The sequence below is a fragment of the Lytechinus variegatus genome, chromosome 18 (genome assembly GCF_018143015.1).
Source record: "Lytechinus variegatus isolate NC3 chromosome 18, Lvar_3.0, whole genome shotgun sequence".
NCBI classification, from domain to species: domain Eukaryota; kingdom Metazoa; phylum Echinodermata; class Echinoidea; order Temnopleuroida; family Toxopneustidae; genus Lytechinus; species Lytechinus variegatus.
In genome coordinates this window covers 17,057,673-17,084,119 of record NC_054757.1, presented here as the reverse complement: position 1 = coordinate 17,084,119, position 26,447 = coordinate 17,057,673, and the positions used below count along the sequence as shown (strand labels likewise).

Genomic DNA, 26,447 nt, shown 5'->3' with positions numbered 1-26,447 from the left:
TTACAATCAAATCATTCATGCTGTCTCAGCAATCAGGTAAAAAAAGATCACTACCATTTACCAATTGTTGTCTTTGTCTTTAATCAAAAAAAAATAATGCAAACACAATTGTCGAAATTATTGCTGACATCAACGTTGCCGCATGAAAACCTTAATCAAGAATCTTCCGTAGGAGGAACAGTGGGTTCTACTTTGATAACTCACCCCAAGTTAAATTCAAGACGAAACAAACATTGCTGTCTTCAATTCCATTGCTATGTTCCTTCTCACTTCTTCAAATTAATATGGATGACAAAGATAGTCGTAATGCCAAATAATTCAATGAAAATAACTGTTTACACAGTACTCATATCCTATTAGCATTTCATAACACTTTTAACTTTCGGTTCTGATGCAGAGCCATGATTTCTGTAGACGACTGTCGGCTGAAAACTTGCATTCGTTAAACGAAATGTTTGTTTGTTTGCATTTATTTCCGCGTTCAAAAACACAATAAAAAATATTTATAATTACAATATACAAAATAATTCACAATATAAACAATGAGGTCATATTACATAATAAATAGAAATAAGGATGTGAGTATATATTAATCTTTTATAAATGTAAACATATATATTTATATATAATGCAATAAATGAACGCAGGAGACCGCCATCGTGAGCGGTTAGGCTTGAATTGATGGCGGCCTCATAAAAGATTCGTGACTAAAATTGATATTTACTGGCATTAGCTATAACGTAAGAATGTCGTCTAACTTTTATCCAGAGAGAAGTTATGAATTCTTAAAAAAATAGTTGCACCCTCTATTAGTTATTAAGCCCCCAAATATCATCAGTTGTCCAATGCATTAAACAGGAGAGTTCAAATAATCATAGTTTCTGTCAAAAGGATGCTCAATCCTCTCACATTATTCTCCCTCTAACTGGCATTATATTCACTCTCTTCTCATCCAATGTTCTTCCTCGTTATCATCATCCTCTTCTTCTATCTCATCCGATCATTACGTCACCATAGTAACCACTATGACGTCATTCAGCCGGTATCATTCAATTTGTTGGTCCAATCAACGTAGCTGAGAGTAGCGTTAGCTCAGCCAGTGGTGTGTTAAATTGATAACACTTTTTTTAATCGTAACAGATAAGTTGGAGCATGTTTCTTTTTTTATTTTCACATGGATAACAGCGACTCTTGAGAACAAGTAATTATCATTGACTTTTCCTGTATTTTCAAACGAATAATGGTCATTTTTTTCAACTGAATGTGGGGTAAAGGTTTCCAATTTCATCGGTGGCAACATAAAAGGAAATTAAGGTACGTAAGCTTATTTTAACCCCCAACTCAGTAAGACATGAAGGTTGACTAAAACAGACGCCATCCTTTAACAGTTTTCAGAAAGGTGAGGAATTTCCGAGCGATACAGGGGCCGCTGTGCTGTTGGTTGTGGACGGTGGTGATTATGATCGTAAAGCTGAATTGGCGCCGGCGATTATGATCAAAGGCGCTGTGGTATCGGTGGTTTAAGAACTGCACTCTTAAAACAAATCAGTCAAATTGACTAGACTAGTAGTCAGCTGGGAGCAACTGATATGGCAATCACTGATATTCACATTTCTGACATATATTCTAGTCAGAAATAACTCTTTTCTAGTAAAATATGACTAGAAAATAGTCAAATATGACTAGAATAACAGTTGCTCCCAGCTGACCCTACGAATCAGTCATTTTTGACTGATTTGTTTTTAGAGTGTGTTGGCGGCGCCACTTATGATGGTGTTATTGAAGGTGCTAGCAATTATTTTCTATATCCATTTTTGCAAATCCATTAGCAATAGCATGATATAAGTAAAGCATCTCAGAAAAATTGTAGTAACGATGCAGAAATCTGAAAGGCTAATACTTGTGTTGGTGATGCTAACAGTGGATTAGTGGTGATGATACTCGATGGGGGTACAGTGTTGGTGTTGATGCATGTATTGCACGTGTTGAAAGGGTTAAATGATACTCTTTGTCTTCACACTGGTGTGGAGGGAAAATTGTGTTAGTGTTAGTGCAGGTGTTGTGTATGCGTTTAAACGATGTATGGTGCTCTCATGTCTTCGCACTGGTTTGAAGGGAAAATTGTGTTGGTGTTAGTGCAGGTGTTGTGTATTCGTTTAAACGGTGTATGGTGCTCTCATGTCTTCATACTAGTGTATTTAATCATTGTTTTTGATTGATTGATTGATAGCATTTATTTCATTCATCATAAAAACAAATACAAGGCACATACAAAGTTTACATAAATTACATGGAAAATTGCAGATATTACAATTATAAAAATCTGGAAACAGTTTACTAACAAGAAGAGTTTACATGATTTATAAATGAATGAGGAGGCAACTAGCAAGGGAAAGCCTTATTAGCGCGGCCACCTTTACAGAATCAGGAAACTGAATATATATGATATATCAAAATACATGATGTAATACTGAATACCAGATATAATCATTGAACATAAAAGAGGGAACAAAAAAAACTGATCATATATTATTTGAATATTCATTGAGAAGTTGGGTTTTATATCTCCTTTTAAAATCATTTAATGATGGACTAGATTTAACAGAAAATGGTAACTTGTTGTCCTTTGTAAAAAATACAGTTCTTTGCTAAAGAAGTTGTTGTGACAGTTACATGAAAAATATTGTGAAATTTTCTGTGGCTACTCATGATAGAATTGACTTATAAAGTTTGATGCAGGTGACGTAGAATGTAAACTTGGTAATTTCCTAGTTTCCTTTATATAAGATGGGAGGTCGATCGGTTGTTGTCGGTTCTTCTTCGGGACTTTTCGTATCTCTTCCATTAACAACACTAAATGGCAAATTCTCATGAAATCGAATGTCTTAAGATGGATAATTATGTTTATTAGACGGTTTGCACTTTACCATTGAATGAAGTGCCAATGTAGTGATAACGCATAATGGATGATGGGATGGATAGGGTATGGTTTCCTACGTGTACAGTAACCGTAGTATGTGATCAGTTATATTGTATACATCCTTGCAATACACCGCTTGAGCTGATGTAATTCAGTACAAGAAAAGATGATTGTGCAAGTCAAAATCAGCAGCACGTTAATATCATATTACATTAAACAAATATAATGCGCAAACTGGTAATGACTGTGTGCTGAATATACAAATGCGATATGTCTATAATTGGTATTCCAAGGCCTTTGAATTCATTTATAGCGCGTCGTTCGTATGAGTATTTTAATTATTATATAAAATGTACTAAGTCGTAACTTACGATTAAAACTATTATGTTCAGACACAATTCATATAGGTCTCACAACCATGAAGTCCTTGAAAATGCGATATATCTTACATGGGGGAAAGGAGATATTATATATGTATGCTTTTAGATTAACTCGTTGTCAGCTGAATTAAAATTCACTTTTGGCAGAAGAATTAGACCACATGTAATTGGATTGACTGCAGTACGAGATCACAGAGTGTCCCAAGAAAAGGATCAACAACTAAATTCGATCCATTTATGAACTTTTCTTTGTAGTTTTAGGTGAAATGTAACAAAGGAATGTATATAAATACGATGTTTTCTGATTTAATTTGTTTGTATTATTGTATTACACAAACAAATTGTTATTTCTTAGTTGTTTGTGTAAAGTAATTGGTCACTTATGTGTGTTTTAGTCGTTATTTATCATTTATTTGTATTTTATTCATTATCTGCATGTTAAGGAAAACGAGGCAGAATCTCGATCTAAAAATCTGAGAGAGAATCGAACCAGCAGCACACCCCATATGTATTACAGACATTCTATTAAATGTAGGATTTAAGTCACAAATATGGGAGCTTCAAAGTGCCACCCAGATGTTGAGATAATTATTTGGGAAGTCGACATCTTGCAAGCGAAAAGACCAGATGACGAGATCCTGGATCTCATCATGTCGACATATTTTAGAATATATAATCAGATGACAAGATCCCGGATCTCATCATGTCGACATCTTTTATCGCAATTCAAGCTGTTACCAATTTCTCTCATGAATGCCAAGAGATATTAATCACAAACACACACCCAACAAAACAATTATTGTGGAATTTGAAGAGATTATATTAAGAAAGTCTTATCACTGGGTATCCGAAGACATCTTGTCAGTATAGGAATCTCGTACACAGAGAATCATGAAATGCTACTATAACAACCGAGGACATCTTTAACGACGTTGTAAATCGAGGACTTATTGATTACACCACTTTACACAATACCTTCCCGGGTACCGACGTGCACTGTACGTCCTCGTTCCAAATGTAAAGTTATGTGTGTGTCCTCGTTTTCCATCCTCGGAAAGTAAATGCTAAAATCCGTCACTCGCACATTTAAACGCACACACACGCATCAATTCGATAAGCATCAATCATGCATATAACCTGACAGAAACCTCATTCTCCCGCCTTCATCAAGCATGTCAAGTGGACACCTGTTCAGCTTCAAAATACCAAAAGTATTCCAATTTTATCTTTAACGTAGAGCATAGATCGGAAAATGGAAACCCTATTGGAACATCCCCTTTCTTTTTTTCATATTTCATTCCTGTTCTCCGTACTTGCCTCTGATCCTTGAAACCAATCTAGCAGTTTAAAAAAATTCTTAACACACATCCTATCATTCAAAATTATTAATCCTTCAAACCATATATCAATTCTTATTATTCATATCAGATGATCGACGAACTGTTTTATAAAGTATCTTTGGAAGAGGAAGAACCAATTCAGCATTCACATAGCAACGTATAGTGATGAGGATCGTTGTCAAATTGAATTAGGCTCGTTATCTATTCGTTTGATATTATGTACAGAGTAGAAACGTCGTCAGAATAGGCTGGTAGAAGTCATACATTGTATTTCACTTGTAATTCAGAGAGAAATTCGAATTCTTTTGTGTTATTTTTAGCTTCAAAATGAATGAAAAACTGAATACCTCTATCTGGTATGAAGGGAAATGGCGTACAACTACAAGGTTTTATGCAATAGAATAAAGATTCAATTATGTTGATGTTGAATGAAAATCTGTTAGCTTTTAATTCAAATACACAAGGTTTGAATCTAAATCCTTGAAAGTTAGAGTGAGAGTACAAGAAAGAGAGAGCACCATGAACATGGGATGCTAGCATTATTCATAACCATATAGATATCAACATTGGAATAAAAGGGTGAGTTACAGTTAGTTGCATGGGTCCTCTTCCTAACGTGATTACTAAAATTGCAGAAAAAGCAAGAAAACGAAATATGAAAAAAATAACCCAAATAAATGTTCTTAACCCTATAACTACGTGTTTCTACCTCTATTTGCTTACTCTAGTGATATGAATGTTACTTTGCCCCCCCCCCTTGTAATATCACAATACCGTTGCGACGCACACTGAATAGACTAGGGTAATATACAGACATAGGTCCGTAAAGGATGGGTACTCTGTCTTTGGGGTGTCACCCTGTTTAGTCATACTAGATCGCTCATTCATATATTGCAGAAAAAGAAGCAAGAACAAGAAATATGAAAACGAAAATAACCCCCAAAAATGTTCTTCACCCTATAACTACGTGTTAATAATACCTCTATTTCCCTACTCTAGTGATGAGAATGTTACTTTGCCCCCCCCCCCCCTTGTAATATCACAATACCGTTGCGACGCACGTCATTGTAACACTGTAAGACTAGGGTAATATACAGACATAGGTCAGTAAAGGATGGGTACTCTGTCTTTGGAGTGTCACCCTGTTTAGTCATACTAGATCGCTATTTCACCAAATTAAATGTTTATATATCTACAGTATATATATAATTTAGAAGTATAGTAATATAATTTAGAAGTATAGTAACATAATCTACAAATTAGTTGTAATTCATCCCAATGACAAAGTGATCATTGCTTTGCTCTACGCTCAAGGTTTTACTTAAAGATTGAAGGGCGTAGCATTTCAGATAGCTCTGATAGAAAATGACAACTACCCAGCTTGTTTTACAAATCGAATTGAAATGATTATTTTTTTTTTCTTAATGACTTCATATATTTATTTGTAGAGTGACGAATAAGTTTGCATATTTGAATATTATTCATTGAATCAACTATTTATTTTTAGTTAATTTTCTCGTTCCTCTTGTAAACTGACATTGCCTTACGTGTTTAAAACGATGGTGCAATAAGTTATTAATGACTTTTGTAGCCATATGAAACAAAGGAAGGTATATAAGCTTATAAATCATCATTTTTCTTCGTAGAGACAACTTACATCAGGTGTGTACAGACATTTAATTGAGCAAGCCTACACTTTTAAAGCAAACATAAATGATGAGAACCTGTACGTGTCCAACATTTTGGAACCTTCGAAGTTTCTTAAAAGATTCAGAAAGGGGGTTCTAAATTCTTTCTGAGAAAAACATTATTCTATCAAATAGGTTCTAGTCCTGGTAAATACAAATAACTCTTTTCATTACAATTTATATCGAGGTTGTATTACGCGGGACAAAAATGGTCTAAATTTCGTTGATTCCCCCTTTATGTTAATGTATGGTGCTGTAATAGAAGTGTAGTAATAAAAGCCGGTAAAAGTAAAACTATGACGTCTGAATAGAGAAGTGGGTATTATCCATGATAGGCCATTTGAATGAGCTGTAAGGGTTCGTATATATGTTTCAATATGTTTTAGTATATGTGTACTTAAAATATTCCCATCGATAATAACAGAAGGCCTTGTCTAGCATGCGTAAGTCTGAATCAATTTATCAATACTTTGTATGCGAGGACACAAGCGATCCAGTAATTAGCAATCGTGGCTTGTATTCCCTGTTCGCGTGACACAACTCTAATTAAGATAATCTATTCTCTGCGAACCATAAATCATAGTGTCCGTCATGAGTTTTGTATGGCATTATTACCGACTGCACATCAGAAATTTTGAATATTCTATAAAGGTGTCTGAATGTTGATATGCGAGACAATTGTTTTTTTTTTTGTCTAAACAAATTGTGGTCTAAGGATCATGATGATTGGAAATGAATCTGTTTGCTTACGCCCTCTTCTACTTCTTCTTTAACCTTTTTCTTCTTTCTTCTTTTACTCCTTTTTCCCTTTCTTTTTCATTTTATGCTTATTTTTGTTTTATTCTTTTCATTTTCATCCTCCTAGTCTTCTTCTCTTTCATCTTCCACCCACTCCTCCTCTTTTCTTGTTGTTGTTGTTCTTATTATTATTATTATTTCTTCAAGCTTCCCATTTCTCCTTTCATTTAAGTCTATATCACATTTATCACGGTTTTTTTTTTCAAATGCAAATGCGAATGCAAACTGGGAAAATGTAACGGTGAAATTCACGTAAGGCTATTGAAAGCGTAATTTTATGGCGTTACCTCATCTTCCTATCTCATTCTACAGTTTCAATGATGCGAACGTCCGATCGTCACAACGTTTTCAGCAGATAACATTATCCACCTACCCGCATACGAGGTTTGCTTCTACTTCACAAACTGAGGCGCATCCCTCATTGCATCCGTCTGAGGGTATCCGAACGCACCTGCTCATTCATCGTCAACTGCTCGACAACATACCGACAGGCCATTGGACGAACCACGCCCTTACCACCACCGAGCAACGCTCAGGGGTGCATACTACCAGGCCACACCCACCTGCTATTACCCCTGTCTCTCTGTAGTAGATCTTCACCGGCCACTCCGTCATACATGAACCACATGCCTAACCGTCATCACTCTCACTATGTCGCCAACGGAGAGATCGATGATGACATAACAAACCCCATACACCTGGTGAGTATAGATTCACTAATCATCCACAATAAAATAAGTTCTTAAACTAAATTCTAACCTCATTTTCAGTCTATTTTACAAATAAAAAAGGGGGAAATGAGCTCTGATTTGATTTTTTGTATGAAATCGTTTCGATTAATAGAGGTGAAATATATCTAGTTTAAAAATTGTACGCTTTCTGACACAGAGTAGCAAAAGGACAAATACAGTAATGTCAATTCCTTTGATAATTTGTCCGTTCACTTTAAGCAGTGTTAATGGTCTCTTGATATCCACATTGCTATTTTCCCACTCACCCTGTCTTTTAGATGCTATCCTTACCTCAATTGTTTAAAAATAATCAACTTTTTGTCGCTCTGTTTTCTCTTCTCTTCAATGATAATTAATTTCCCTTTGCAATATAATGTCATTTTCTTTTATTCATCTGGGTTATTTTGTCAAATATGTACATATTCTATTTTAAAATGCCATTCGAATCTTTACTCTGTATCCGAAATCGATGTCAGAAATATATCCACCGATACCTATGATGACTTAATATTAAATTTGTAAATTATGATGTCGACTTAAGTACTATGAAATGCTTAGGCGACAACTCTTCATGTATTTTATCAGCGGCCCATAACGCCATTGTTTTAATGTACAGTGTAGTTAATTGTGAAATATGTATACAGCCTCCCTTTGTAATTAACCATGTTAACTCTTGTTTCTCTTTTTAGTTTGTTCATTAGTTTTATCAAGCGTTGTGATGCATGTTTGTTCATTGTAAGTGAGTTATTAATAATTTTGTATTATATTCTATCATTTGCTCTTTCAACGGCCTCTTAACCATTCATATATCTCAATGATAAATGCCAATGATAAATGCCCTACTTTTTGGCATAATGGTCATTTCTAGATAAGGCATCAATGGCAAACAAGATTCCATGAAGTTCTATTGAAAATGAAAATTGCACGCAAATAATATGCTAATTGGTTGTGTTGAAATACAAATCTATATTATAGCATTAAAAAACAAGGATTTATTTTGCTATTGGTCACTTTTGAATAAAGCATTAGTTTTAGATAGGATTCCATTAAATTGATGACTTGTTGACGAGGAATCAACACTCAATGGTACTTTATGCAAATCATATCAAAATTACACGTACATGTACATAATATTTATGCAAGTTCATGACAGCTATCGACAGAAGATGATGGAAGTGTATGTTATATAATGTTGCATTTGTTTCAACAATGCATATTGGACGAGGAAATTATTTAGTGTAACCATTCTCTGTTAATGAAGATTTAATTTTTAGTAGAATGCTCTGGACGGAAATGTGAAGGCACTGATCTAGCAGAGATATGCAATTACTTTATTCCATATTTGCATTGTTATATTGTTTATCCCATTGGAATATCGTTTTATGCATAAATCACTATAGTAATTTCAATAAATAGGGATATTTCTGCATGAGGATTTGATCTTCATTAAAATTTTCTTGAGGAAATTTGAGGACTTTGATCTGACAACGATATAGAAAAAGTTCATGATTTTCTTATGCCTTATCATAATATTCTTTATCTCATTGAAATACTGCTCTAAATAAGCATATTTCTGCATAAAGTTTAGATTTTCAATAGCATGTCTTGTGGAAAAACAATGAAGCTGTTGACCTTCTAAAACACTTGGGAAAGTTTGGTGCTTTTTTTTAAAACCATGCTCCCAAATTAGCATTTAGCACGTCTCATGTCGCTTTCGTAATCATTACCCTTTCTCTGACCCCCTGCATGTATAATTAACTAACCTACATTCTTGAATTCGTATATAACTTTGCTAAAACGTCCCTGTACTTTTCATATTTGTTTATTTCCATTCTCTTTTGTAATTAGTGCATTACTTCATGGTTGCTTGTATCATGCTTTGGTTGTTATCATTTTGTAATTTCATTGTGTACTGTTCACGGCCTTGCTGAAAAATAACTTTGAAATCGTGATAAAATAATACATTACAAACATCTCCAATTTTTATTGGGTTGGACGATTCCGAATATGAAACGCAAGCTTATCCCATGTATCTTTTTCCTTCAGCGAACTTTGCGATGAAAAATAAGGCACGCCGCTCGGGCTAATAACGCCGTCTCATTTGCTAGTATAAATATCAATCGTAATCCGATAGTGCATTTTTACTTTCATTTTATTTTCATCCGACTTGAAATGAAATTCGGCCACCCAATTCCGGCCGGCATCTTATTCCGGTCTCAAGTACTCACTCGAACTGCTGTTAATTGGAGTCGTCTAGGTGCGCGGTTCAGCGCCGGAATCGCCCCAGGCACTGCCTGACATTGCGATGGCAGGCAAGCCCGCGGGGGCGAAAATCCTTGATTTTCATCTCATAACCCAAACCAATGACAGCCATCTTGACGTTTCAAGGAAAAATAATCTCACGCCATATCATTTCTTTCCACCTAACACCGTAATGGCATTTACGATAAGCGAGAAAAATCAATTTTGAATTATTTATCTTAGACGCTACACGGAGGCGTGTTACACCATGCGGAAGACAGAAATGGAACGGCAATATTGGATATATTGGTAACTGATGAACAGATCGCAGCAATTGTTATTTAACTTTCGTTCATTTCCAGGAATTCCAAAGAATATGATAGTCAAAGTTACTATGATCAGAGAGAGGTGGTTGTTCAACAGGCGAAGATTCAAAGACCTATTTCGTGCAGTCTTTAAAGATAACTTAGTTTTATCATTTAATAATGATAATTATAAAAACATAATAGCAATAATAGTGGCAGTAGTAAAAGTAGTAGCTGCAGCAGCAGCGGTAGTAGTAGTAGTAGTAGAAGTAGTAATATTACTAGCAATAGCAATAATGATGATAATATGAGCGATAACAAATAATAGTAAAACAAGACATTCATGTCGCTTACTCTATAAACAGTGAGACTTAGAAAAAAAGAAACTAGGTTGATATATAAAACCGTAGAAAAGTAGGTGGGTAGATAGATAGATAGATTATGTTGATATATGGGTAAATATATATTTCAAGTGAAAAACAAAGGGGGCTTCTTGCAATGAAAGAGGCTTGGTAATCAATACCTATATCCGTTACACTTTGTATTTCTGATCAATACGATACGCACGACTCTTGTTTACATGAAGCAAGAAGCACGCACGCTGCGTGAGCGTTGAGTGGGGCGCCAAAATTAGCGCGCTTAATTAGGCTCGTTCAATGAAATTCATTGGAAAAATCAAATTGCCTTTCAGAATTCCTGGTGGAAAATTGAATTTCGTTGTCTCTTTCTGAAGTGGAATCGAAGAGAACAAATACGTTACATTTAGAATAGAGTTCACCATTACTTCCAAACCAGTAAGAAAGAAAATTTCGTTAAAAGGAACATTGTTGATGTAAATTAGAGGATAATGAAATTTATCTCTGTTTTGAAAGTACATTGCAACTCTAATATTGAATGAGAGACTTCCACTAAGTTATTTCATTACGATTGTTTATCTTTGCTACTAGTCATTTCTAGAGAGAATGCTTGAGGAATATAGAGACCAGCTTCATTGCAAGATATTTTATGAACTATTTTCTCCCCTCTGGTTTATAGTAAGCCTTCACAATTTTCGCCAATATTAAAAAGATTATGTTATAAAATTTTGTTTGTACAGTCGCATCGGGGTTGCAATTGTTTCGGCTATTTCCGCTAAAAAAGAAGAAAAAAGAATTGCGCACTCGTGTCAAAGAGGCAATCGTTATAAGATAAGACACATAACACTGTCACCCCTTTCCTGAGTTGTTATGCACTACAGTCCATTGCATGCCTTGAGGTCCATCACAGGGTTTTTGATCAGGGAAAAATCCTAATCTTGGGAGAATGGTAGCACTAATATCTCTTTGAAAAATAAATGGAAAAAATAAGTGTCTCTTCTTATTTTCAGCAATTTTCCCAAGTCTTCAGCCTTTTTACTTCTCCGAATGAAACCGCTAATTATGAACATGTACGGACTATTCAATGGAGGCACAATGCGTAGGATACAACGCCTAAACTGCCTAATCCAATCATCACAATTTTCAAAGACAGCATGGGTATGATTTCATTCGAGATTATCGATGATTATAGCTCTGATATCTAAAGTCTACATTTAAAAAAAATGTCCAAGGCGGCTCATTTGTCGGTGTAGGTGAGAGCGCAAAGTGGTAATGATAGGGATTCCTAAGAGCAGCACCGTACAACATGTAAGACTGACAATGACTGACGGACCAGGGCCCCGTCTTACAAAGAGTTACGATTGATCCAATCAATCGTAAGTCTATGGAAATCCCTCTGTGTCTTAATTTTTTTCTACAGGAAATTTGCGAGATGTCCTTTATATACAAAGGAGATAACACCAAATTGTCAAGATATCAATGAATTTATGGATATACATTCATATCTAGAATTAAAAAAAAAACATGCTTCTTATATGTTGACTTTGCGGGCTGTCCATAGTTGCGATTGATGGGACCAATCGTAACTCTTGTAAGACAGGGCCCTGATGAAGAGGAGCCTTATTATGGGAGCCATCTTAAAATGCCCCCTTCGTGAAATAAAACCCTGAACGGAACCCATCCCTTTCCGGAAGTGATTAGTATAGGCCTTCAGAACAAGATTCTGAACCACCTATTGTATAACAATGTTCAACACGCGAGTTACTTCTTCCATTCATTAAAAGGATTGTTCAAAATAACCACTCACAGTTGGTTACGGATGCTCTAAGGTGTCATCGACTTAACGAGATGTCGAGACAAATTATTATACATGTACATGTTGACATAATAACGTCTTTATGCCAACACAGCGATAAAAGTTGACATATGGAAAGTTGTAGGTCAATATGATGACATACGTTATCACGCTTTTGACATACAACTTTTCATTGTGTCGACTTGGTGAGGCAATGTATCTTGCCATGTTGGCATACGAATTTTCATTTGTCGACTTGGCGAGATAATGTTGGCATACAACTTTACATATGTTGACTTGACGAGATAACGTGTCTAGCCATGTTGACATAAACTTTTCATATGTCGACTTAAATTCCATCACGATGTCGGGTCTTTTTTTAATATATATATATAACTTCGCGCATGCATCTGTTTAGTGTTTCGTGTTTCGTGTTTTTTGTTTAGTTTAGACATTATGTTTTCAAAAACTTCAGTCATTGTTACTGTACCAAATGTAGATCTCCCATTATAATTATTGATAATTACCGGTAAATTGGTTTTACCGACTTTCTAATGAAATCAGTGTTTACCGCAACTCCTTCCACTTATCGAGAACTTGGCTCGATTTCATATCCTTCAAAGTTGAAATGAAAATTAGTACACAAAAGCCAGAATAAAAAAAAAATTAAAAAAAAGAAAGAAAACAACTATATCATCATGGTATCGTTTTTATTACACTTTCGTGATATTGATAGATGATACTCAACTATAATTCGCTTTAATGCCTCTTGAATTACTTGAGCGCCGTCTTCTGCCATTTGTTTCTCCAGAAACCCCTGCCGACGCTCCCGGTGCCGCCTCTTCGCCAGAGTCTCGAGAAATATCTGAAATGTCTGATACCTCTCGTCTCCAGGGATCAGCATGAACGAACCACGGCACTCGTCAACAAGTTCCTCAAGCCAGGGGGAGAAGGGGAGGTACTGCAGAAGAAGATACTCGAAATAAGAGAATCAAAAACTAACTGGGTAGGTACCTTGATCCGAGAGGGTGATTTCAAGTTCGGTGTTAAGTGTTGGTTTTGTTGATGGTGTTGGAAGCACAATTTGAATTGTGTTTCCTATTTCCATAACCTATTCTACATTTACACAAAATAATGCCGATCACAGTATGGATAGCCCAACACCTAGATAGTGACTTTTCGGGACCATCTCCATTCTGTGTTTGGTGCTATACTCATGTAACAATTGACCCAACATGCACCGAGACCGATAGGTCAACACTGAACTTGTAATCACCCATTGTTGTAACGTTGGTGGGTCCACGATCTAATCCTTGGACCAGAGAGGGACAGAAAATTGTTACAATTAAATTTAATATTTTTGCAAGCACCCCCAGCCTCCCCCAGTTGGTGAGGACCTGGAGGCACTCGGATCTCGAAGCGGCAGTAGTGTGTGGCCTCAAGGTCTGAACTGGTATTTTACATGATTTGGGGTCTTGGGAACTCCTAAAATGAGGGCTTAGGAAGGGGGGTCTGAAAAGGGGTCAAAGTGATACGCTCAAGAACGACTGGCAAGTTGGGAATGGGGGTTTTAAGGCCGGGCATGCTTGCATTTAAGGTGAGGGAGGACCTGATATTGTACGTCAAAAAGTGGCAAGCGTGTAAAAAAAAGGTAGAGAAATGGTAACCGTTAGTCTGGAAAAGGGATACTCAAAGTATATTTGTCCCAGTAATGAAATGATTCATCAATGGAGAGGATGGGTGGACATGAATATCCGCCCTCAGAAGTCACCATGTGAACATTTAATTTATGGAACTAACCAGGGAGGCATGAATACCAAAAATCGTAATATCATTTTGGAACAACATGAGCAAGAATCTTGACGGAGAAGATTGAGCGCGTGTCAGTTACCCATTATAAACGTCAAACTGTGATGAACTTGTAAAGGGAGTAGGAGGCGTATATCTTGAAGTTTAAATAAAAACTGACGAATTCGAAGTTAAGAATCTATTTAATCCTTATATGATTCCGAAATGCTCCACATGATTTCTCACAAAATCTTGAAATGATTTGCCTAATACCACAATAATAAAGAGGGTTCATGTATAGAATGTACGATATTATAATTCACTTTCATGTGTTGTTTCTTCATATAGGTTTAAAATGGGGGACATGGGGTTTTCCATCTTTCTTTTTTTTTTCTTTCTCGGAGAAGCAATTTAGAAAAAAAAATGCTTTTTAGAGTTTTTTTATCGGAAATGGATAATGACTCTCGAATTATATCACACTGGCCTATATATCTTTTTGTTCTAAATGTGGGACATTAATGTTTATCATAGTATACATTTCGAAAAAAAAAGTTTATTTCTTTCTTTCTCGTAGGATTGATGATTACTTTCCCAAATTTCCCATTACAGACTTATGACTATTGGTTAGATGACATGTACCTGAAAGTTCGGTACGCCTTGCCTATCAACAGCAATCCTGGTATGGTCTTTCCCAAACAACACTTCAAAGATGAGGGTCAAAGGTTACGGTTTGCCGCCAAACTAATATCCGGTATTTTGGACTACAAGGTTGTTATTGATGCGTAAGTATAGTCAATCCGACCCATGCAGGGTCCGTTCAAGTTAAGCTAAATGGATGTACTTGCAGCAAACATTACTCTTTAAAATTAAGGTTTTACTGCCTCTATATCAACGTATAACTAGCTCTGGTATATCAACATAAACCTAACTTTGCGAAATCATTAATCTTAGCTGAAAAAATGAACACAGTCACAATGATCACAAGTCAGATATAAAAAAAATGTTGCAGAGTTCATTATTATGGCCAATACCAGGTTCGATTGTATGACTCCCCCCCCCCAAAATACAAATTTCTTTATCGTTTGTCACACTCGCTCCTACACCAACGTTCTTGTAAAAGAATGTGTAATTGTCACTTTATATCGTTTTTATGATATCGAAATAGTTTCACAAGGAAAGAAGCATTTTTTTTCCTTTTTATTGGTTTCTACGTTCCCTTGCACATCACTGCAAACTGCAAAAGTTTAGTTTCATTATAATACTAAAAATGTTAAATTCCACTGGCTACGAAAGCGAATTACTTACTTTTCCCCTTACGTTACCCTAACTTGCATATCCTTCATCTTCTCTCGTGTAATATGCCCAGGCGAGCGTTACCCGTCGACCGGGCCAGGCACAACAAACCAGGTCAACCGCTTTGTATGGAGCAGTACTACCGACTATTCTCATCCTACCGGGTACCCGGTCTTTTCAAGGATGAATTAGTCTCGCCGGGTAGCAGTCTCATGCCCGAACCGGAACACATCATTGTCATATGTAAAAACCAGGTAACTATCACTTCGACATGAATGAGAATCAGTTTGCAAACTCAGCTTTTATATAAACGTTTTATTTTGAACGCTAAAGAAAAAAAGAAGAAACAAACCAAAAGTCTGTAATATTTCTGTGTTGGTGTACAAGTAGATTTCTAAGATACACGTAAATTGGATATCAGAATTCAGATGCAATTTTGGTTGTTGTTATTGTTGTTGTTGTTGCTAATTCAATTATGAAAAATATGTTGTTTCCTTAAAGAAAGATTATCAGGTAATATTTATAATGTACACGCGCTCAACTCTATCGTCCTAAATGGAAATTTTTGTGATGATTTTTCATTGAGAATTTATGTATACCCCGTCCGGTGTGTTTTATCTAAGTGCCTTTACACATATCGTAATATTGGTATCATAAAAACGGTCTTTATATCTTTTGCTACAGTTTTTTGTCTTAGACGTCATAATCAACTTCAAACGACTAAGCGACCAAGATCTCATAAGTCAACTCAAAAGAATACTAGATGCTGCCAAAGAACATCCCGACTCCGTCCCGTTGGGTCTCTTAACCACCGCCGACAGACCAACATGGGCTGGTTCAAGGGCGAGATTAATAGAAGGTATGTTTGGAGCAAGAACCACACCCTTAAAATGTTGGGCAACATACTGTCCACACAACAATTGGTTAAAAAGAATTACCCAACTCTGGGTAGTTTTCAACCAATACTGTGTAGTTTTCACCCACAGCTCAGATTATTGGTTTAAAACTACCCAGAATTGGATCAACTTTTAACCAATTGTTGTGTGGATATTGCCTAACATTTTTTAGAGTGTATGGTGTTGGGTTGATGTACATGGAGGATCACACCATTTACTCCGGTGTTAACATCTTGATGCTAGTTTAACATGTATTGGTGTTATCACGACACCCTTGGCTGTTACTTGTACACATTTTCTATGTCTTGTCCAATCTCTAGGGTTAACAGTTCAGGGCGTGGTCCTCTAGGGACAGCAATTGGTGTCAGTCTGAACATCCGCAGTTTTACTTTTTTCTTACTTTGTCGATACATTGCAGAGGAAATTGGTCAATCAATCAAACTTTAGTTATTTGTTTTATTTATTGCAAATCTTTGTCCAGCGTAGCATGTTCTATTTTACATGTATACAAAATATGTAAAAGTACACAATCATGTACATGTACATATTTTCTTACAGATTATGTCGGCAATTTGTAATATTAATTGGGGTATTAGTATATAGCGCACGTGTCCAACTTTATAGGTGCTCAATCAGGCGCTTCATCAAAAGTTATAATCATTGTGACTGTGTCGTCATGTCACCATAAAAAATTTTAAAAAAAAATGCATGGCACATGTCCTTACAATTGTGGTAAAGTTACAGTTGTAAAACCTCATGACAAGGGCCCCTCTATTGGTAATTTCCCTCCAGTTTCAATTTTGAACCTTTTTTCCGAACATTTCTTCTTCCTCAACTTCAGATTCAACGAATCGTGATTCACTGGACATGATAGAGCGGTGTATATTCGTCCTCTGCCTTGACGACCAGATGGACTACCCTCCACCCGAGGTCGGGAAGCCCATCGACTCGGACGACGAGCCCCTTGGCCACCATATGCTGCACGGTGGCGGGGTCGATAAGAACACCGGGAACAGGTGGTTTGACAAGACAATGCAGGTAAGTACGGGATTTCATTTTCATGACTCTGATATTGTTGTTATGATAGAGAGGTTCAGCTTCTGCACCAAACGACGGATTCAAGAACATAGAAACGTACTCTCAAATGCCCTTCATGACAACGCACAACCCGGAAGTCTTTGTCATGATTTGTTGAATCAAAACTGCAGTTTTGTCCTGGACAGTGGACGAACGACATACTTGCAAGTTTTCATGAAGTGAAAACACGTACATTATCCAACCATTTCTAAAATACTGTGCCTTCAAGAATAAAATTAATTTTCAAGAATTGTTCGATATCGGTTTTTTTTTCTCTTTGTATTACACAGGCAGTACAATATTGACCTAAAATGATCGATAATTTCTATGTTTATCTGTAGTTCATCATCGGTACCGACGGCCAATCAGGTCTGAACTACGAGCATTCCCCGTCAGAAGGAGTAGCTGTCGTACAGTTGGTTGAGCATCTACTGAAATACATGTACGTATGTCCACAGGAAATTGTTACAATAAAGAAAGTGACTCTTTTTGGGGGGAGGGGGTTTAAAGAGCCGAAAAAGTAGTTCACTTCGAAAAGTCTCATATATTGGTATTTTCGTGATATCGATTAACCTTTAACAAAAATCACCACATTTTTACTTGAATCATACCAACAATGCTTACTGCCTAATCATTTACCAATTAATGATTGTCCATTCGTTCAGAGAGCATAACTTTCAAAATATGATATCAGTTGAAATGTATTACAAAATAATGAAGTTAGTTTATACGAATATTTTGGTATTTTGTCATGCATAAATGTTGAGTAAAGAAGAGGAAACAGCATCCTGTTCATTTCATTGTTAACTAATCTTCTTGTTTGGTCTGGGGAGTGGTTCCTAAATCAAGGGGTTACACAGTAAATTACATTCAAATCAAAGATTACACAATAAAAAATTAACTATAAATCATGAAACATACAAGTATTATTACAGTAATAACAAAATCATATCTACGTTACAGATTGTTCTTGGGCAGTTCATCTTTTTCTTTGTTATTTTTACTACCAATATTGTATATTTCTATCCGTTTTTAAATTTCTTTTATAAATACATGTTTCAAAACAAAACTTCTTTTTTCAATTTTTTATTTTTTCCTTTCCAAAATAACTTTATATATTGACCAAAATGCAATAATTACAAAGATAATTGTTTTACTATCATTTTCTTTAAGCTTTAAGCAATTGCTTGATGTTTACTTTCACTTTTCCATTGTAAACTTCTCGCAAAATAATTTTGATATATTTAAAAAAGTATTTGTTTAGTTTACAGTCTATAAAAGCATGTACATCGTATGATTATAATAGCTTTGCCTTTGTGGTTACTACCTCAGAGACAGTAATGCCCTACAACCCATCATAACCAAGGTTTCACTAGTAGTTACAACAATGGGAATTTTACCGAAATGGTCCTTTTGAAACACTTTAACGGGCCCTCGGCTTAAGATGGGTAAAACATGTGAGTTACAAGAATACCACCGTTCGGGACTTGAGGGTTCCGGCCTTTGAAAGTCAACTAATCAGAACCCAGTTGTATTTCCTATGTCATTGAGAATGTATTTTTTATTTTATTTTATTTTTATTTTTTGGGGGGGTCTTTGTATTTTATCCTTCAGAATTATCTAAGACTTTTTAATCATTCAGGTATCATATTATTTCTTCCAATAAAACAAAAACATTGGTGCTTGCTTATCACCCGTATAACACTTCTTGACAACACCCACGGCTGTATGCAAAATGTGTTTTGCTGGGAGGGGGCAGAAGGGTAAACGTTTTCGGAAAAAAAAGAAAGTGAGGGAGCGAAACGACCAAGCTTGTCGTTGGGGCGCTTTTACATTTTTAAAGTGAAATTGAAGGGTTTTGTGCATACTTCTGGTGAATGTTTTGATTTTTTGTGAAAAGTAAGTTTTCACAATTCCAGGGGTGGGGTACAGCCATGAGAACACCATCCGAATGTGCGTTATACAAGCAACGAATCATTATTATTATTAGATATACACCTCTTATAATGTAATTTTTTTAATATGCGTTATACAAGCAACGTCGTATCATTATTATTATCAATATTATTATCATTATCATTATCATTATTATTATTATTGCTGTTGTTGTTGTTGTAGTTGTAGTTGTTATTGTTATTAATGATATATACACTCCTCTTATGACGTAATTATAATTATTGTTTTTAACAATCGTCCTGTGGGTTTTTTCGCAGTGACTCCGAAACACACAAACGAAAATTGACAAGGGCACAGTCAATATGCGAGCTTCCGAATCCACGAAAACTCAACTGGAAAATATCACCCATTCTAATGCAAGACATCGAAATAGCCAAGGTCCAGATAACACAGTAAGTCATGATAGACAATCATTGTGGGTCTTCGAAATCAAAAGTGCCTGTTGCAGAAAGAGTTGCGTTTAAACGCAACTCCAAATATCAAGCGCAAGTCCTGAATACGGGTGCTTCATTGGATGAATATCAAGTTGCGCAAGATTTTTTTAATTGAAATTTGAATTGATCAAATCTCTTTCTGCAACGGGCCCCAGAACTCGTCTTCAAAGCATTTAATGTAGAAAGCTATTTCGTTTTGAATTATATATCAATTGCTTTGAATTTATCAATATGTAGATGATAATTGGTATTTTCGCATGTGTTTTAAAACAGGAATGAACAAAACACTCTAAATTGTCAATATTATTATCATTCTTTCATTGATAATTTCATTTCTTTTTGTAACTGTCGTATTAGACTTTAACTTCGATTGATAAAACATGCCCAACAAAAAAAAAAAATGAAATTTTGCAGATGAAGCAGCGATGTAGAGTTCCCTGTTGTGTTGCAAATTTCTAAGCAACTTATGTTACCAACATTCAGAAATCATAGAATTTTCACCAATAAGATTAGGCCCAACCCAATCTCATAGATCCCTCTTAGAATCTGACCTAAAAAAATGAAAAATATGATTTCACAACAAAACACTTACAACGCCGCTTTATCTTATGCTAATAGATCCTCCATACAAAGTGCATGCATGTATCCACTGGATATATATGATTTCCCGTACCATAGAACGATTGGGGTTTGATATTTTACTATTTCTTAGTCGTGGTTCTCTTCTAATTTGAATTTTTCATGCAATGGATTCATTATAGTGAACGTTTATTATTAGTATTTGATGTTGGTATATAAGGACTTATCAATTATATTCTCTTATTTGCTTTATAACTGTTATTTTGTGATATCGATTGTAAATCGACTGTTGGTTGCAATAGGAGAACAGTATTCCCTCATATATGTAAATAGTTAGTATACATTTTGATGTTCTGCCTTAAAAATTATCAGACTATATCACAATACCTTGCCATGAATGTCTCGTTAATTTTACAATATTATCTTAACATTTTTTTTCTGATCGGTCATTCCCAATTTTCTTAGTGCTGTCAACGATGCTGACGTCAAGCTACTACGGTTCACCCAGTTCGGGAAAAACTTTCCCAAATCCCAGAACATGAGTCCAGATGCCTTTGTACAACTAGCGCTGCAACTAACATATTACAGGTACGAACGGGATACAATATGTATGTTATGAAAGTCATATAATCGACTTGTGATTTCATATTCATGAAGAGAAGAAGACTCTTTTTTTTCTCTAAAGGGTAATAAACTGGATTTTTTTAATATCTAAGCGTTGGTGAAAAGCAACGATACAATTACAAACAATTTTGATGAAAAATACTAAACATGAAACATTTTGGACATGATCAATTGGATCCTACCACTTAAGCACACCACATGCACACCCCTCTCAATCCAGCACATCGCTCACATCTCGTTTAAACGCTCACTTCCATACTCTCCTCATCCAACAGATCATTCATATAAACAGCAATACCGTTCCTCAGCCAACAAATCGCTCACTCTCACACAAACATCTCACACCCATAGTGTTCCTCACCAAACCAATCCCTCACATCTCACATAAACACCCACACCCTTCCTCACTCAACAAATACCTCACATCTCACATGCTGTAAACACCCAAACCCTTCCCCCACTCAACAAATCCCTCGCATCTCAAATAAACACCACACCCTTCCACACTCAACAGATCCCCACATCTCACATAAACACCCACACCCTTCCACACTCAACAAATCCCTCACATCTCACATAAACACCTACACCCTTCCACACCCAACAAATCCCATACATCTCACATAAACACCAATACCCTTCCACACCCAACAAATCCCTCACATAAACACCTACACCTTTCCTCACTCAACAAATCCCTCACATCTCACATAAGCACCAAAACCATTCGACACCCAACAAATCTCTCACATCTCACCTAAACACCTACACCCTTCCTCACCCAACAAATCCCCCACATTTCATGCAAATAAACACCAACACTCTTCCTCACTCAACAAATCACTTACCTCTTATGTAGACACCAACAACCTTCCTCTTCAAACAAATCGCTCATATTTCATAAAAACACCCGCACCCTTCCACACTCAACCAATCCCTCACATCTCACATAAACACCAACACCCTTCCACACCCAACAAATCCCTCACATTTCACATAAACACCCGCACCCTTCCCCACTCAACAAATTGCTCACCTCTCACACACACACTCACACACAAACTCAAGAAATCCCTCACATTTCACATAAACACCCACAGCCTTCTATAAATTTGTGTAAATATATGACCGATGGGGCAAATAAAAAGTTGAAATATTGTAACTAATCCCATGAAACAGTTGCATTCTTACCATTTTGATGGTTTACATTATGTTCTTTGAACAATGATGTCTAGAATATGTATGATCTGATTAAGAATATCTTCATTTTGCTCTTGAAGAATATACGGACGTCTAACGAGTACGTACGAAAGCGGTTCAACCCGTCGGTTTCAAGAAGGTAGGGTCGACAACATCCGCGCTGCTTCACCAGAAGCCTTAGAGTTCGTCAGAGCAATTAAAGGAGAGAGAGAAGCAAACGTAAGAAAAGGGAATTGAAGTTACCTCTTAATGTATTCCATGCCGAGTACAATTACGTCATATGGAAGCCATAATAAATCAAATGCATCTTATTATCTCGTTGTTCTCTCTAGTATTATCAGCTGCATGATTAAAATGGAATATCAAGCATTGGAACTGTCAAGATTACCAACATACTTATGTACAAACCCCAAAAAATGTTGTTTTATGCACATTTCATGTTCTATAAAGTTATGGAGTAGCTCATTGGTTCGGGGATTATTATATTGTTATAATGTTGATAATCATACTGAATGAATAGAAATGATCAATATATCATTAATTATATAGATCGATAAAAAGCCAGAAACTGCCAAGGTTGTTTTGTTTTAGTTCGAGTAATTTTTTATCTAGGGCAGTACAGGGAATGTGTAATCCTCATTTCATCATGGACGGTGAGGTCCACTTAAATCCTATTTCAAGTTTTGATTTCTTTTCAAAATGCATATATCAGCATTTTAATTCATTAGTATAGAGAGAAGTATGATATGATGGATATCAAATGGTATGTTTTACTGGATAAATCTTGCGATTTTACTCATAAAAGTTTTTGTTCCAGGATATTAAAACATATATCAAGAAATGCATAGAACTTAAGATTAAGATTTTTGCATGTTGTTTTCAAATATCTGACAAAACTAAGAAGCCGGTTACTGATATCTGAATAAAAGGGGTCTTTTCACACGTAAATCTTGAATCATTGTAATGATAATTGCAATTCGTCTTTAGAATCATTGGACCTTTCACATGGAAAACTCGTGCCGTAATTTGAGTGAAACTTAAAGTTGAATTCGTGGTTGTGATTAGCGTTCGTGATTCTAGTTTGGTTTCACACGTGCTAAAAATTCGTCATTAGCCTTATTTTTCACTGGAATCATCATTCAAATTACGGGGTCTTTTACCGTGTGAAAGGGCGGAAAATAACTGCAAATCTCTCATTGTGTTTTGGGGCGCACTATAAATATAATTGAAGGCATTATTCACATTTATTTTCATTCTGTTTCTAACTTTAGATAGAGGAAAAGAAGTTTCTAATGAGAGAAGCCATAAGGGCACAGACCGAGACATGTTTACAGGTATTTTTAGTTGTTTTCTTGTTTTATTACGAACCATATCCAAAACATTTCCTTGGAGATTAATTAAGGATATTTTGGGCCACGGATATGACATAAGACATTCAATAATAAGTTAAAGTAGGCGATAACGTACACGCATATCATTCAACGGGGCGTTTGCTAAATATTTCCCTTAATGAGGAATAGTTCACTTCGATGATGGATTGGTTGGTTGATTGATTGATTGATTGATTGGTTGGTTGATTGTTTGTTTGGTTGGTTGGTTGGTTGGTACTTGGTTGGTTGGTACTTGGTTGTTTGCTAAATATTTCCCTTAATGAGGAATAGTTCACTTCGATGATGGATTGATTGATTGATTGATTGGTTGGTTGGTTGATTGGTTGATTGATTGATTGATTGGTTGGTTGGTTGGTTGGTTGTTTGGTTGGTTGGTACTTGGTTGGTACTTAGATGGTTAGTTGGTTAGTTGGTTTGTTGGTTGGTTGGATGGTTGGATGGTTGGTTGGTTGGTTGATTGATTGATTAAAAATCATACTGTAATATGTTGAAATAAATGTCAATACATATTTGTCTATCCATACAAATCGTGAGAATGGAATGTGTAACGTATTATGAGGAGCGGTGGGGACCTGTAAATACATGTAGTCTCCGGACTTTGAAACAGGGAGTCTTGGTTTCCAATCCCTCGGTAATTTCTTGATCAGCCCCTGTAAGAGATATTTCATGTCAAATAAATCCTCTAACATGCCTGACATTTCACCTACTTCCGACTCGCTAAGTACTCATTTCTCACTCATACGAATATCTCATTTGCTATTGTTAAGTTTTATTTTTATGTCATGTGAATCGGGAAATACGGTAAATAAATTTGATTCAGATCAACTCATAATAATAATGATATTTTTTATACGATAGACAATCACCGGGCAAGGCTTCGACTGTCATCTTCTATGCCTGAGAGAAGTTAGCAAGGAGATGGACATGCCCTTACCGGATCTTTTCGCGGATGAAGCTTACGAAATCAGCAATAGGTTTTGTCTCTCAACCAGTCAGGTGAGTTAGACTCTCGTTCTTCATTTTGTGGAAGTGTCGTGGTTTAGTGATTCGGACTCTCGCCTTGCAATCAGAGGGTTGTGTGTTCGAATCTCACCGCGACCTAGCGTCCTTTGGCAAGACGCAAATCCACACTTTGCCACTGGCCACCCAGGTTAGAATGCTCCCCAGGGAGTGGACAAATCGCATACATTTGTGTGCGGGCATGCCAGGATCCGATGACCGGGGTAATAACAATTGCAATGTGGAGCGCTTAGAAACAAATTGTATTAAGCGCAAAATAAATGTATCTATCATTATAATTTTACTGCCGTTTGAACAACTGGCATTTGCATATTTAAAGATGTCCATATACAATTGTTTGAATACATTGAGGTCAAGTTTTATTGTAGATTTGGAATGACATAGGAAGGAGCATATGTAGAACGAAGAGAATTGGGGGTTTCTCTGTTGCTGAACTTAAAGAGTGAAGTTGAGTTTTTATTCATATAATTATTTACCTGATAAAGAAAACGTGTATGCTTGTATTCAGAGCAAGCAATCAGTGGAACGGAGGCGTAAAGTCCTCTCTGATGGACAAGGTAATGAGGATAAATGTCCTACCAAAGTGCACTAGCGCACCAAGCGTGAATAGAACCGGGGCCACCTCAGCTCTACCGACTGAGCTATCACGCATCCTGAAGATGTGCAAGAAGGGTGTGTGGTTGACAGAGATTTGAAAGTTTGAACAAGTATTAATAATGGTATTTACTGTTTCTAGCTTACTGGAACTTTCGAAAAAAAAATGGCACGTGGACGCCAGCGCTTGACATTCCTCTCTTGACTTGGTCAGTGCTAATGGCGTACATGCCGTTGACATCATACGCTGATGCAAAGAATGAGGAAAACACATTTTGATGGTCAACGTCAGATTATGACATGCCACCTTACTTGACGGAATTCTCCTTGCAAGAATCATATTTAGCATAATCATTCAACACTATCATGTCTAATATGTCTCTTCTCCGTTACAGGTTCTAACCAAACTAGATACATTCATGTGCTACGGGCCCGTGGTCCCAGATGGTTACGGCGCCTCGTACAACCCACACGAGGACTATATACTGTTCGCCATAGCCTCGTTCAAGTCTTGTCCTTCAACCGACTCACACGTCTTCCGCGCAAAGCTTTACCAAACGCTCATCGATATGCACGAGCTCTGCACGGGGACCAAGCCGACCACCAACAACAACTCCAACGGTTACATGAAAGGGTAGACCAAGGGGATGACGAGCCCTGGGTAGAATCGGCCGAAGATTCAAAGGGAATGTTACCCTTGGAACAAGTTAGCTTGTGTGATACCATGACATAAAAATATCAAAGAAACAAATCAATGAAAGTTTGAGAAAAAAATAAAAAAATATTTTAAAACGTTATAAGGTTTTAAATGTTGAGATCACTAATGATGTGGACATCATCCTATTGGGAACGCGAAGAACATGAGTGATGTCATACTCTCTGACAATTTCGAATACCAATATTATTTAAATTCATGTTATGAAATTTATTCATAGATCAGGGGCCGATTGCACGAAAGGGTCTTTGCAAGGACCGTCTTTCGTGTCGCCCATCTTTTATGATGCGCCATGTGAAACGCATTTTAAATAAATCATCTGCAAA

The 26,447-nt window shown here is 36.3% G+C and overlaps 1 protein-coding gene across 2 annotated transcripts; it reads left to right on the top strand.

The window, feature by feature from the left end:
* Positions 1-1,077: 1,077 nt before the first annotated feature.
* LOC121432108 (choline O-acetyltransferase-like) lies at positions 1,078-26,371 on the top strand. Of its 2 annotated transcripts, none has more exons than XM_041629966.1 (14): positions 1,078-1,201; positions 7,439-7,827; positions 13,366-13,560; positions 14,952-15,124; positions 15,709-15,889; positions 16,320-16,494; positions 17,373-17,569; positions 17,950-18,050; positions 19,822-19,956; positions 21,043-21,165; positions 22,482-22,620; positions 23,673-23,735; positions 24,651-24,788; positions 25,802-26,371. In XM_041629966.1, the coding sequence occupies exons 2-14, from the start codon at positions 7,744-7,746 to the stop codon at positions 26,042-26,044; spliced, it is 1,947 nt and encodes a 648-aa protein (XP_041485900.1). In that variant the 5' UTR covers positions 1,078-1,201; positions 7,439-7,743; the 3' UTR covers positions 26,045-26,371. The 2 variants fall into 2 exon arrangements, with proteins under 2 accessions (XP_041485900.1, XP_041485899.1); XM_041629965.1 differs by having other exon boundaries at positions 1,078-1,314.
* The last annotated feature ends 76 nt before the right edge of the window (positions 26,372-26,447 follow it).

Bases quoted from the DNA above. Each gene is read 5' to 3' on its own strand.
- LOC121432108 (XM_041629966.1), top strand. From the start codon at position 7,744: ATGAACCACATGCCTAACCGTCATCACTCTCACTATGTCGCCAACGGA. The intron at 18,051-19,821 runs GTACGTATGTCC...GTTTTTTCGCAG, and splicing joins GAGCATCTACTGAAATACAT to TGACTCCGAAACACACAAAC. The intron at 21,166-22,481 runs GTACGAACGGGA...TTGCTCTTGAAG, and splicing joins CTGCAACTAACATATTACAG to AATATACGGACGTCTAACGA.